This window comes from Galeopterus variegatus, unplaced genomic scaffold (assembly GCF_000696425.1).
Source record: "Galeopterus variegatus unplaced genomic scaffold, G_variegatus-3.0.2 Scaffold2131, whole genome shotgun sequence".
NCBI lineage: Eukaryota > Metazoa > Chordata > Mammalia > Dermoptera > Cynocephalidae > Galeopterus > Galeopterus variegatus.
Window position 1 is genome coordinate 261,938 of NW_007728242.1, and position 13,520 is coordinate 275,457.

At 42.7% G+C, this 13,520-nt stretch overlaps 1 protein-coding gene across 1 annotated transcript in view; it reads left to right on the forward strand.

The window, feature by feature from the left end:
- GPLD1 (glycosylphosphatidylinositol specific phospholipase D1) overlaps positions 1-13,520 on the forward strand; it is a 54,686-nt gene that overhangs the window by 27,562 nt on the left and 13,604 nt on the right. Inside the window, exons 12-21 of the mRNA XM_008580585.1 lie at positions 1,639-1,704; positions 3,251-3,371; positions 4,140-4,279; positions 5,759-5,945; positions 8,598-8,708; positions 10,118-10,192; positions 10,293-10,449; positions 11,162-11,303; positions 12,089-12,194; positions 12,280-12,373. Coding sequence (XP_008578807.1) covers positions 1,639-1,704; positions 3,251-3,371; positions 4,140-4,279; positions 5,759-5,945; positions 8,598-8,708; positions 10,118-10,192; positions 10,293-10,449; positions 11,162-11,303; positions 12,089-12,194; positions 12,280-12,373 — 1,199 coding nt within the window. The remainder of the gene's footprint in view (positions 1-1,638; positions 1,705-3,250; positions 3,372-4,139; positions 4,280-5,758; positions 5,946-8,597; positions 8,709-10,117; positions 10,193-10,292; positions 10,450-11,161; positions 11,304-12,088; positions 12,195-12,279; positions 12,374-13,520) is intronic.

Genomic DNA, 13,520 nt, shown 5'->3' on the forward strand with positions numbered 1-13,520 from the left:
GGAATGAAATTAAGAAATTTAGACATATTTGGGCATAAATGGGTATCACTGGGCAGAAGGTAATGTAGTCGGGAACCAGTTTCTATCCCAGTCTCTAATTCTGAGATGTTTTGCGTGAGCGTGGAGCAGCTTGGCAGGTGGAGTGTGGAGGCAGGAGAGAGGCTGGGAGTCTCGGTCACTGGCAGGTGGGAAATAAGATCACTCAAGTAAAGGGTTTAGCTTGTAAGCATTTAATAAATGTTGGCTACTAGTATTATAATTATTATTAGAAGGAAGTTAAGATTATATGGCAAGGATTCATATACAGTGAATGACCTTCATTTACTTGTTGTATATGATCCATGTGTAATGATGCTCAAGCTGGAAAACATAGTTTGGTGTTTGTTTTTGATTTGATTCTCTAAATAGCTAAGAAAAGATGTGTTGCTGGATCTTATCCTTTAGTTAGGAAGAAATAATTGAAAAGGAACATATTTCTTGTCTCTTGAACCCTGTTCTAATTTACCAAGGCATAAAATTCCATTAATTGATCATTTCTTTATACACATATACAAAGAAAGATTCATCAGAATTTATGGAAATTTATGGGAAATTTGGAGAAGGTTCCAAAGAGAGATATCCCAAATTCATGGCAGAAAGAAAAATATAAATGTTTTCATATTAACAGGCATTTCCCAACTTACTAATAATAGCTATCTTCCAAAGCTCATTTATGTTATTTGAAACTCATTGTGTATTTTCCTAAAGAAACAGTGAAATAATGGTATTTACATTCCTAGCCAGAACTCTACTTGCCTCAAAATGCATTTGTAAGTTTAGTGCTGAGGTTGTAAGGCTACCTTTCTGAATCCTGGTGGTAGAGACAGAGGATTCAAAGAGAGAACTTCTTCATCAGCTCAAAGCTGGTCTGAGGAAAGATTTTCATAGGAAAAGTTTGCCACCAGCTTCCCCACCTCCTTTCCTGAATTCCTTTTCGAGCAACCAGTTTTCCTCTCCCCAACATTCTATACCACTTCCACACTACCCAACCCTCCCTCAGTGATCTCTGTATAAATCTTCTCTTTTTAAAGTCGTCTTCATTCCAGAATCCTCTTCTAGTGAATACCCACTGCCTTAATGCTATTCTTCAGAGTTGGGGGGAAGCCATTAATCAAAGAGTTCATTCCTTATACTCTCAGAGGCCTTTTCACTTGTTAAAGGGGATCTTTCATTACCTATTTAATTATTGAACATACAGAATTTTTTTAAAGGAATGAAATTAAGAAATTTAGACATATTTGGGCATAAATGGGTATCACTGGGCAGAAGGTGATGTAGTTGGGAACCAGTTTCTATCCCAGTCTCTAATTCTGAGATGTTTTGCGTGAGCGTGGAGCAGCTTGGCGGGTGGAGTGTGGAGGCAGGAGAGAGGCTGGGAGTCTCGGTCACTGGCAGGTGGAGCCATCTGTGTTACCATGATACACCAGCAACCAGAAGCCTCATCTGGAAAGGCTTGAGCTCTTAATTTGTTCTGTATAGCTAGGGAATGAATGCTTTAAGCCTTTTGGAAGTGGTTTGAAATGCACCACCAATTCTCAGTAACATTCATGCTTGAAAAGAAGGTAGGAAAATGCCTGACTCATTTGGCTATTTCTCCAGTGACTGCAACCTACCTGAGAACCCTGTGTTCATTGCATGTGGTGGCCAGCGAAACACTACCTGTGGGTAAGTGGATTCCAAAATTGTTCATAGAAAAAGAACATCTCACCCCGAAAGGGTGCCCTGTGGAGGTTGAGAGCATAGGATCTGTGGATGGACAGATACAGGTTCAAATTCCAGCACTGCCATTTACAGCCATGTGATTTTGAAAGAAGTTGCCTAATTTTTTTTGAGTTAGAGCTTCTTCCTTTTGCCACACGGAAAAAACACATCTACACTCCCAGAGTTATAGTATGGATTTCATGTTGTAGTGGATGTGAAGCAAGTAGCACGTAGTAAGTTGCTCACTGAATGGTAGTTAAGGTTATTGATATCATTATGATTGTTGTTACTCATAAACTTTACCCAAATTTCAACCTGAAAAATTGTTTATCAACGAGGCAGGGTGGGGAGAAGCCCTCTCTGGTCATTTCTGAGGAAGAGGGTCAGCAGGCCTGATTTATATTGTAAAAGGTGCTATCCTGCTGGAGTCAGGTACCAACCACCCATCATTTATTTATTCATTTAATAATGTTATTAATATTATAAATAAATACATTTGTTATTAGTAAAATATAATGATAAAATAATACAAGTAATAAGATACTATTTATTAATCATTAGGTACCGGGAACTAGCTCAGGCACTAGAGCTGTCATTGTGAACAAGACAGAAACAGTTCATCTTGGCATGTGGCTTGGCAGGTGGATAGATAGTGGACAAGTCACCATAAACATTGTTAAAGGTTAAGAAGGAAAAGTGCTGAGCACTCTGGAAATGCATCACAGAGTGTCCTACCGCAGGCCCGGGAGAGCTTTCCTTGAGGAAGTGATGGTTCAGCTGGGATATTTTAAAGTCAGCAAGAGTTAGATACTCACCAAGAGGGTACTGCAATGAAAGGTCTTAAGGAGAGAGATCATAGTGTTTCCGGAGAACTGAGAATATGCAACAAGGGTGCCGTTAACACCTCATTGTTTAATTTATTTGAATTAGGTAATTTTTTTTTAAGTTGAAATAAGCACCTCTAGATTGGGCTTGCAATCTCCAGATTGTCAGACTGGTATCTACCCTGGACTCTATTCATTTCTGAAGCTTGTCTGGCTCCTCCAGGCATCTGCTTTATAGCTGGTTATAATCTCTGAATTTGAAAATGTATTTTTATTGTATAATTAATTCTAGCATGTCTTTAATGATAAATCAGTATGCCTGAATACCAGTTCCCCACCTGGTTCTTGACCTTTTATGTAAAATATTGAAATATCTTTAATTTTTTAGTAATTTGGAAGGAATTCAAGCCTTTTACTACCACTATAGAATTTTGAGACTTATAGGAGATATTTTTTTTTATCAGAACAAGCTTTTAAGCCTTTGAAATATGTTTACTAAAAGATTTTGTGAGATGAAGATTTTTTTTTAATTTCAATTTTTGTGGTGCTGTTCCTTCAACCTTCAGAAGCTAAAACGTTGTGGGTTTTTAACCTCTGATTAATTTGGCAGCATTCTTCAACTGAGATATTCAGGAGGTTGGTTGTTTTCTCAGGCTAGCCAACTTATTCCTCTCTCTCTTCATCAGCTCAAAAGTACAGAAAAATGATCATCACAGAAATTTGACTGCATCCCTAACTAAAGATATTGAAAGAAATATCAACTATACTGAAAGAGGAGTGTTCTTTAGTGTGGATTCCTGGGCCCCGGTAAGAGTTTTCCACTTTAAATTGAGAAAGAGGAGCATGCAGCTTCCTTCTTGTTTTGTCAAGTCCCTGGGTATTTAATCATCCATGGAAAGTCACCTGTGCATGTGCCAGGCCAGTGAATATCCTTGGCCTCCAAATGTGGTTTACTCCAGAGATGCCCTGAGACATGAGTCTGGACCTCATTGGCCTCTGGCAAGTCTGGTGGGGGGTAAGGTGGCCCTGGACACCTGGACCGGTCCTGCTGTGGCCTTCACACACATACATACACACGGAAATAAACAGTATATTTTAGCACGAGCTTCTCTTTTGTCAGGTAACAGATTGAAATAACTTGGGCAGATCAGAAAGGCCTGCACCATGGTCTTGAGGGGTCTGGCGGCATGTGAATTTCCTCTCTGTCCTCATGGTGAGGCCCGGATTGAGCTTTGGCTGCTCTGAGTTTTGCATGTGGGACACAATGCTTTGTGAGGATACTTTTCATCTGCTCAGATTATGTGGCCCAGAAATGCTCAGAGGCCGTGATTTGTCCATTTTTGTTTTGTTTTTCCTCTTGGAATGTGAGAGACTGTGAGTCACACAGACAATAGGATATCAGAAGTGAATGTTCATGATAGTCTAAGTGATCTAACTTGTTGATAGGAATTGATGTTTGGTTTTTTAGTGCTTGTAAAAATTAATTTCTTTCACAAAAGTCTGGGACTTTGTAACAGTTGCTTTGTTGATTATACTGTGTGTCTTTACCTATCTGTAATGATTCTTTTATTTCAGGATTCCATCTCCTTTGTGTACCAGGCTTTGGAAAGGAATTTAAGGACAATGTTTACAGGCAGCTCTCAGGACCCACTGAAGTATGTGTCCAGCCCCTTAATGTCTTACTTCTTGTCACTTCCCTATGCGAGGCTTGGTTGGTAAGTATAAGTTTCTCTAACTTGTGGATGTTTCTGACAGTATTAATTTCATTCATTCATTCAGCAAATGTTTTAAATCGTGTCTGTTAGCACCTTATTTTATTAATTCATCATCAAACAAAAGCATTAGTATAGTGGTTAAGTTATTGTAAGGGTGAAACGATTTCCTTAAAGTTGGTTTAAACACAGAGAGCTTTCACTTTAATAAATGATCACAATAATACAGTTATTATAGAATATTTATAAAGCTCTAATGTTCTTGGAGATATATTGTCACAGATGCTTTGCAATCCAATGACATTTGAAGGATACATGAAGATACCTGTTGTAGTAATTTGAATATTTTAACTTCATAGGTAAAAGCCTGGTACACCCGCTTTTTTATAAAGAGAATGTTAGGGATCCCTCTGATTTTAAAATTAAACCAAAACTGAGCACAAGTATATAAAAATGACTGTTGTCTGGAGATTTTGGTGAAACCTCTTTTTTAAAACCTCACGTCTTGAATCTAAACGGCATCACGTTTCCTCGGAGCAATTTACTGACAGCCTTCCTTTCTGCGCCACTGATGCATTCATCCAGCTCTAGCATGGGGACTGGGAGGTGAATTCAGGCTTTACTGGCCAGTCACTAATGGCTCTTCCTGGCCACCTTCCTGAAAGATCCAGAAGAAGGCCTCTTGCTGGGCTGGCAGCCACACAGGCCCTGCCCTGTGGGCAGTCACTAGCCCGTGTGGAGCCTCAGGAGTGCAGAGAGCAACAGTGGCTCCTGGGGGTGTCTGTCCCTTCCAACAAATGTCACAGCCTTTCGAAACTGCTCTTTCCTTTCCCCTCTGTTCTGCCATTTGTTCTTTGTTTGGCCATAAGAACTAGAACAAACTAACGACTTTTGGTCTTTCTAGCCAACTCTGTCCAGCTGTAGGGTAGTTCATGGAATCTCATTTAGAAACATCCACTAAATATGTTGGAAGCTCGATTCGGTCCAATATGAGGCATCCGATGTAGCCATGCAGAAATAAACAGTATATTTTAGCACGAGCTTCTCTTTTGTCAGGTAACAGATTGAAATAACTTGGGCAGATCAGAAAGGCCTGCACCATGGTCTTGAGGGGTCTGGCGGCATGTGAATTTCCTCTCTGTCCTCATGGTGAGGCCCGGATTGAGCTTTGGCTGCTCTGAGTTTTGCATGTGGGACACAATGCTTTGTGAGGATACTTTTCATCTGCTCAGATTATGTGGCCCAGAAATGCTCAGAGGCCTTGATTTGTCCATTTTTGTTTTGTTTTTCCTCTTGGAATGTGAGAGACTGTGAGTCACACAGACAATAGGATATCAGAAGTGAATGTTCATGATAGTCACACAGGATGGAGAAATCAGTGAGAGAAAGTTGAAGTGTAGGATTGTAGAAAGGAAATAAGCAGGAGACAGTTTTACCTGTAGCACTCAATGAGTAATGCTGGGGTTCCCTTCTCTTCTTAAGGGCAATGACCTCTGCTGACCTCAACCAGGATGGGTACGGCGACCTCGTGGTGGGTGCACCAGGCTACAGCCGCCCTGGCCACATCCAGATCGGGCGCGTGTACCTCATCTACAGCAATGACCTGGGCCTGCCCCCAGTTGACCTGGACCTAGACAAGGAGGCCCATGTTATCCTAGAAGGCTTCCAGGTGAGAAACCCACCTCGTGTTTTCTGTTTTAGTGGTCAACAGACCACTGCCTGCATTTCATGGCAAATTCTCCAGGCTGAATAACCTGTAACAAGAATAATTATAGTGGCAAACAGCTGGTAGCATACATTTGTGTAGTGCTTTTCATTTTCAAAAGCATGTTCATGTCATTGATCCTCATGCTATCATTAACTTGGAGTGTTTAGTCTAATGCCTTCCAAAACCACAAGTGCTATTTAGTTAGAATTGCTTTGAGTGGTCAATTGGCATGTGATTTCTTGATAACACAAACCCCCCCCCTCTCTGTCTCCCTCCATGTGTACATAACTTTGTAAGAATTTTACATTTACAGAAAGTTTGGAAGGACAGTACAAAAAGATTCCATATACCCTTTATCCAGTTTCTTCTTTGTTAACATCTTACATAATTATGGTATACTTGTCAAAAATAAAAAACCAACATTGGTACCATTAGTATTAACTACACTTCAGACTTTGTTCAGCTTTCATTACTTTGTTTTAAGTGGTAATTCATCACCAGAAAAAATCTTCAATGACTGTGCAAATGTTCCTCATGGAGTCTGAGAATCAGTTCCTCTTTGGAGTACTAGGGACCTGGAGGGCTTTCCAAACATTGGAGGCATTAGTTTTTTCAGTAGCAATAAGGAGGTACAGACAGAGCCCTGCCACTAGTCACACGTGAGTGTGGGGCTTTTGGTGACACTGGCCTGGCACTGCATGCTCTGAGTATAAAGTGCCAGGGGAAGGAACTCTGGACAGATCATGGTTCAGATCATGGGTCAGATCATGGTTCTTGTTCTGGGAAGTCACTTTAACTTTTGCTGTGAATTTAATGCAGCAGAAAGAAAATAAGCTAACACAGCTGAGCACACTTTAAAAAATGAAAAGTACGCAGATCATGGTTCTTGTTCTGGGAAGTCACTTTAACTTTTGCTGTGAATTTAATGCAGCAGAGAGAAAATAAGCTAACACAGCTGAGCACACTTTAAAAAATGAAAAGTACGATGGTTTATGATCCAGTCTCGGTTCTGATGAAAAGAGCCCTGAATCTGTCGTGTGTAAGTACTTTGGCTGGCCAGTGTACAGATCACACAGTCCCAGAGGTACACCATTTTCTGGAGCCTTCTGACACCACATGAAAAATTTCCAAAATAAGTCTACCCATTCCTGTTGTCTTACTTCTCCCTAACACCCATCCACTTGTCAGACTGTTGTATAAAGTACGATCCTTTCGGCTCAGTAAAGATGGGGAATAAGAGAGGCAGCTTCTTCCTGTGGAGGACACCTCTCTTGAAGACCACTCAGATGAGGAAGTGGCCCTCGTCTGCCCAGGGACCTTTGATTTGGAAGGTGGCCAGATTAAGGCATGGACTAGGGAAGGGAATCCTGTACTCCAGTCCTGGGCTGCAGTGAACCTCTCTGTGTCCTTGTCTGTAAAATGGAGGATTAGGATAGTTGTCTCAAGGACTCGTATGCTGTAAAATTCTGGGCTCCTCTAGGAATGACAGGCTTACTCACAAGAGGGTTTGATGGCACAGCTGGTGGTGATGAAACAAACCAGCCTATAGTTGGCAGGAGCCTCACCTGCCCCAGCGTGCTTTGTGTCCCCGAGCAATCTTCTCTTGTTTATCAGGTTCCTGCCTTGCAGTGTTCACGAATGCCATTGCACACTGGTATTGAGAGATTAGCCAATAGTTGATAGATGTGGCTAATGGGGCCTGTGCATGATGGGGCAGGCATCACCATGTGTTAGGTAAGTTGCAAAAGGGAGAACCTACTGGCTAATGGGGCCTGTGCATGATGGGGCAGGCATCACCATGTGTTAGGTAAGTTGCAAAAGAATTGGAGAACCTAATGAATTACTTTTAGGTCTAAGCTGATTCTAGACAGTAGGAGAAGAAAGATCTAGAAAATCTCCCTCGGAAGAAAATTGCCCCTGACAAGAATGAATTTTCCATCTGTAAACTTTGTAACTGGGCAGAATAACAGTACCTACCTTAATCCATGTAAAGGGCTTAGAACAGGGGGTTTAGCAGGGCTGTCTAGTAGAACTTTCTCTGATGAAGGGAATGTTCTATAGCTGTGCTGTCCAATACAGGAGCCAGCAGGCACCCACTTTTGAACATTTGCAGTGTGGCTAGTGTAAATGAGGAACTGAATTTTTAATTTTATTTAATGTTAATTATTTTACATTTAAATATAATAGCCATATTTGGCTAGTGGCTACCACTTTGCACAGTGTGGCTCTAAAACATCCTGAGTATTCAGCAGATGTTAGCTGCTGTTGCTGGTGTCATGTGATTATAATTTTAGATACTTTGAAAGACAAGTTCGGTGCTTAATGTGGGGCAGAGTATGCATAAGACCATTTTCTACAAACCTAGAACTCATAAGAACCAGCCCTCTACTTTCTGGCATCTCAGCTTCCCCTCAAGGCAGACAGTTGTGCTAAAAATATCCTTAGGGCAGAGCTACCCAACTGATGTGCTGCAGATGTGTTTCAGGATGCTGAGATTTTGTCTCGCCTTTGGGATGACGGGTGGGTCCCCAGGCCACTCTCTTCCCAGGGAGTCAAGGGTGCTCTTATGAAGGCTGTGGCTCAGCCCAGGGGGAGTAACTTGTACCTCTTCAGCCCTCAGGTCGGTTTGGCTCGGCCTTGGCCGTGTTGGACTTTAACAAGGATGGCGTGCCTGACCTGGCTGTAGGAGCTCCCTCGGTGGGCTCTGAGCAGCTCACATACAAAGTAAGGCTGCTGGTGGGGACTGGGGCAGGTGGGGAGGGGGCACCGAGGGAGGCCAGGGCTGGGGGGAGGCCAGGGCTGGGTAGAGCCCCTAGAGCAAAGCAGACAGCCAGTGTGCCAGCCAGCGCTGGTGGGCACATGATCTCAAGCTCCCATTATGTTCCTTGACATGACCTCGGGTGACCTCACAGCACCTGTTTCTGCCTCCCTGGCCACACGATTTCCCAATTCCAGCAGGTACTTCACTCCTTTTTTCCTCTCCTGTGATGCTGAATGCTAGTGAAGGGAGACAGAAATTCTAGCTGGTCTGTAGCTTCCTGTCATCACAGCAGGGAGGTGACTTTCCTGGACTTTCCTTTCATGCATGGAGCCCAGCCTGTTGCCTGATTTTTACTGAGAGCAGAGCAGAGATCCTGGGCCCCAGCCCACAGGGCTCTCTTCCTGCATGTGTTTCATGTCATAGCAGGGCCCCAGCCATAGCAGGGCACTTGTGTGTGATCGTAGACATCAAAGGCTTTCCATCGCCTGCTGCCCTCGTGAGCTCACCTCTTGCCGCTTCCTCCTCATGCCCCATTTCTAGACATACAAATGATTTATCATTTCCTGAACACTACCTGAACCTATTTCCTGTGCCCCTCACTTTAGGATCTTTGCTTGTATAGCTTCCTCCACCTGGAAAGCCCTTTCTCTCCTCTCTTTCTTTAGAAGTGACATATCACTTCTTGCAGGAAGTGTTGTCTAACTCCTGGGTGAGGCCGATGCTTCATTGTCCTCACATAACATCCTGTGCCTGCACCTGTTGTAACCCCTGCCACACTGCGGTGTCACAATTACCTGGCTGTCAGCTTTTCTGGAGGAAAGATTGGTCTCATTTGTCATTGTGTACCTAGTCTTTGGCTTATGATGGAAAATAAATGCTTGTAGAATGAATGGGGATGGAGACAGGCAAGTTATAAGAGGAACTATTGCATAACAGAATAATAGCACAGTTTGAGTCCCAGGTACAGACACAGTGTGTGCACTAGCAGTGGTACAGCAGGTGGGGAAGTCTTCATGGAAGAGCTGGAAACTGAGCTGAGCCTTGAAGTCGGGGAGGAGTTGAGTACGTCATTCTGCAAACACACTGAACAATTACATATGGCAGATCCTAAGCAAGACACTGTGGAGGCAAAGATGAAAATGACTCAGTTTCTGTTTTGGGGGCTCTCTTAGTCTGATGGAAGTGACAGGCCTTAAAAAAAAATCATTTCCACCCAGCAGGATGGGTTTCTATCATTCATTAAGTTCTTGACCATAGGGGATGATGATTTATTTCATAGCCAGTCCTCTTTGTCTTGATATTATTTAAGGTTCTTGGGTCACCTGCCCCCTCCCCCAGCCTTATGGTTACTCTTCTATGTGTCCTTGTCTAGGGTGCAGTGTACATCTACTTTGGTTCCAAACAAGGAAGAATGCCTTCTTCTCCTAATGTCACCATCTCTTGCCAGGTATGTTTACCACTTTAGCCAGGTGCAGACAGCTAGAACTGGCTGTATCCTAATTGCCTCCAGGGCTGGGTAAAACATGCTCTCCTGCTTTCCTCTTAAGGACATCTACTGTAACTTGGGCTGGACACTCTTGGCTGCAGATGTGAATGAAGACAGTGAGCCTGATCTGGTGATTGGCTCACCATTTGCACCTGGTGGAGGGAAGCAGAAGGGAATCGTGGCTGCCTTTTATTCTGGCCCCAGCAGGAGCAGCAAAGGTAGCGCCTGATGGGGGAACAGGCAGAAGACCATTGCTGCTCTGTACGTCTGTGATGGTTTCTGTTGCATGCTGGTTTATGTCCTTTTCCCTCATTCCATATCATATAACCAGAATGTTCTAACAGTCTCTTACATATGTTCTGGCAAGTGATGTGGATAGATTCACGGAATATACAAAAAGTGACCCAGGTAAAGTAGAAACACTAAGGTGGTTTAGGCCCAAAGGCATCCCAGGGATGCTCTAATCTGTCCAGAGAAGTGTCTTTTTAAATAGCATTCTCCACTACACAGCTCTTACATATGTTCTGGCAAGTGATGTGGATAGATTCACGGAATATACAAAAAGTGACCCAACTTCTAGATCCAGATCCACAGGAGACCAATAGGTTATTCTCATAGTCTTTCAAGGTAAAGTAGAAACACAAAGGTGGTTTAGGCCCAAAGGCATCCCAGGGATGCTCTAATCTGTCCAGAGAAGTGTCTTTTTAAATAGCATTCTCCACTACACAGAGTGAGCTTAAGAAATCTGTTTCTTATATGAAGTGTGAGATCCATTTCTGACATTGGGGTCCTGGGATTAGCATGGGGACATATAAGAGTTTTGGCAAAAACTCAGCAGAACAAACCCATTTCTCATTAGCCTGAAAAAAGGACCCATTCTTTCCATCCCAGTATTCCTCTCACTTAAAGGGGACTGGTTGTCTTATTTAGAAAATCTGACTGTGGAGGCAGCCAACTGGATGGTGCGAGGTGAGGACGACTTCGCCTGGTTCGGATACTCCCTTCACGGAGTCAGTGTGAACAACAGAAGCTTGCTGTTGGTTGGGAGCCCAACCTGGAGGAATGCCAGTGGGTGAGTGCTGAGGTTGGGGACCAGGGAACAGTGAGCACAGGGGGCAGGTGCCTGCTGCTGCAGAAACCCATTAAGTGTGAGGCTTGGGAAAGGGGCTAAGAAATTCTTGTCTTTCAAAGGAAAAGCTAAGGCAAAAATCTCCTTAGTTTAAAAACAGGATAGATAACTGTTTCGTTTGCTAAGGCTGTCATAACAAAGTATCACAGACAGGGTGGTTTAAACAATGGAAATTTATTTTCTCCCAGTTCTAGAAGCTAGAAGCATGAAATTATTATTGGTAGGACTTGCTGCTTCTGAGGCCTCTCTCCTTGGCTTGCAGATGGCTGTCTTCTCCCTGTGTCCTCACATGGTCTTCACTTTGTGTGTGTCTGTGCCCTAATCTCCTCCTCTTATAAGGACATCAGTCAGATTGGATGAGGGCCCATCCATATGATCTCATTTTAATTTAATTACCTCTTTAAAGGCCCTGTCTCCAACTGTAGCCACTTTCTGAGGTACTGGGGGTCAGGACTTCATCACAGGAATCTGGGGGGAACACAACTGAGCTCATAACAGTAGCATCCCTACATTTGCAATTGGGAGGCAGAACAGTAGACGTGGTATCTGGAGAGCCTTGATGTTGGGATTAACTCCCACAGCCCCCACACTCCAGGCCTAGGATCACAGGACAGAGCACGTGGGGAGGCCTGGGAGGGGGTGAGGACCTGAATATTCCTCGGACCTGAATACCTGGCCAGCTCCCAATCTGGTGCCCCAGCTGCTGAGCCCCATGTGCTTTATTCTAGGCTGGGCCGTTTGTTCCACAGTCATGATGAGAAAAAAAGCCTTGGAAGGGTGTATGGCTACTTCCCACCAAATTGCCAACACTGGTTTACCATTTCTGGAGACAAGGTATGGCAACCCTCCCTCCCCAGGAGAGTGACACTACAGAGAAAGTTGTCTCAGCTGTACAATATTGATGTATTGCATTTCACAGGAGATGGGGAAACTGGGCACTTCCCTGTCAAGTGGCCGTGTAATGATGAATGGGACCCTGATGCAAGTGCTACTGGTTGGGGCCCCAACCCACGGTAGGTCACACACCATGAAACTTTGCTTCCTAGTAGTCATGTGGCTCCTGGAACATGTCATATTGGGGGAAAGTTATGAGATCTGGAGTCAGGCAGATCTGGGTTTAAATATTTTCTTTTTTCATTAATAGCAAGCTGTGTAACTTTGGGGGGAGTTACTTAACCTCTCTGAACTCTTGTATCATCATCTGCAAAATAGGGATTCTAATATCTAGTTCAAAGATTTGTTGAAATGGCACATGAAAGTAACTCAGTGTGTTTTTAAAGCCCCAAACCCATTGAGCTTGAAGCTCAATAGGAATACATCCACCAGGAATAGGTCCACTCTGAGGACGTATCTTAAAAACCATTATTTGTTTACTTCATGGGAAAGGAAGTTTTTTAAAAAACACAACAAAAACTACTCCCTCCCAGATTATAAAAGTGAATCATCTTTATCATGGAAAATACAAGGAGGTATATAGAAGAAAAAAGATTACCCTTACCCAGGTCTTTTAAAACTTAAGTTCATACTATATCATTTTCACTTCTAATTTTTGTTACTTATTTTATATCTTGAGCATGTTCTCCCATTATTGAATATTCTTTTAAAGCATGAATTTTGATAACTGTATTGTCTTTTTTTCTATATGCACATGCCAACATTTAGTAGCATCGTCCTATTGCTGAAAATGTAGGTTGTTTCCAATTTTATACTATTGTAAGTTATTATCAAACACCCATGTACATAAATCTTTGACTTCCTTTCTGATTAGTTTTTAGCTACATTCCTGGAGATGAAATTCCTTGACTAGAGAATCTAATTTTTCTTAAGGCTTTTATTACATATTGTCAAACTATTTTTCAGAAAGACTTTTGTTTCATACAATATGAGAGAGATTTGAATAATAAGCAGAAGTGGATGTGGGAAAGGAATGGCTAAATTTTTCAGTGCATGACTCAGGACACAGCATTATAACAACAAAAACTTGCTGATAGCTTTGGAATAATTTTTTTTTTCTTCTTTACAGAGTCTAGACAGTGATTTCTCAACTCTTGCAACATACGTTACTGATTTTACTTTCTTTTTCTTTTTTTTTTTTTGTCTTTTGTCTTTTTCCGTGTCCGGCAACGGATCGCAACCCTCAGTGTTGCCCCCGTACCGGAC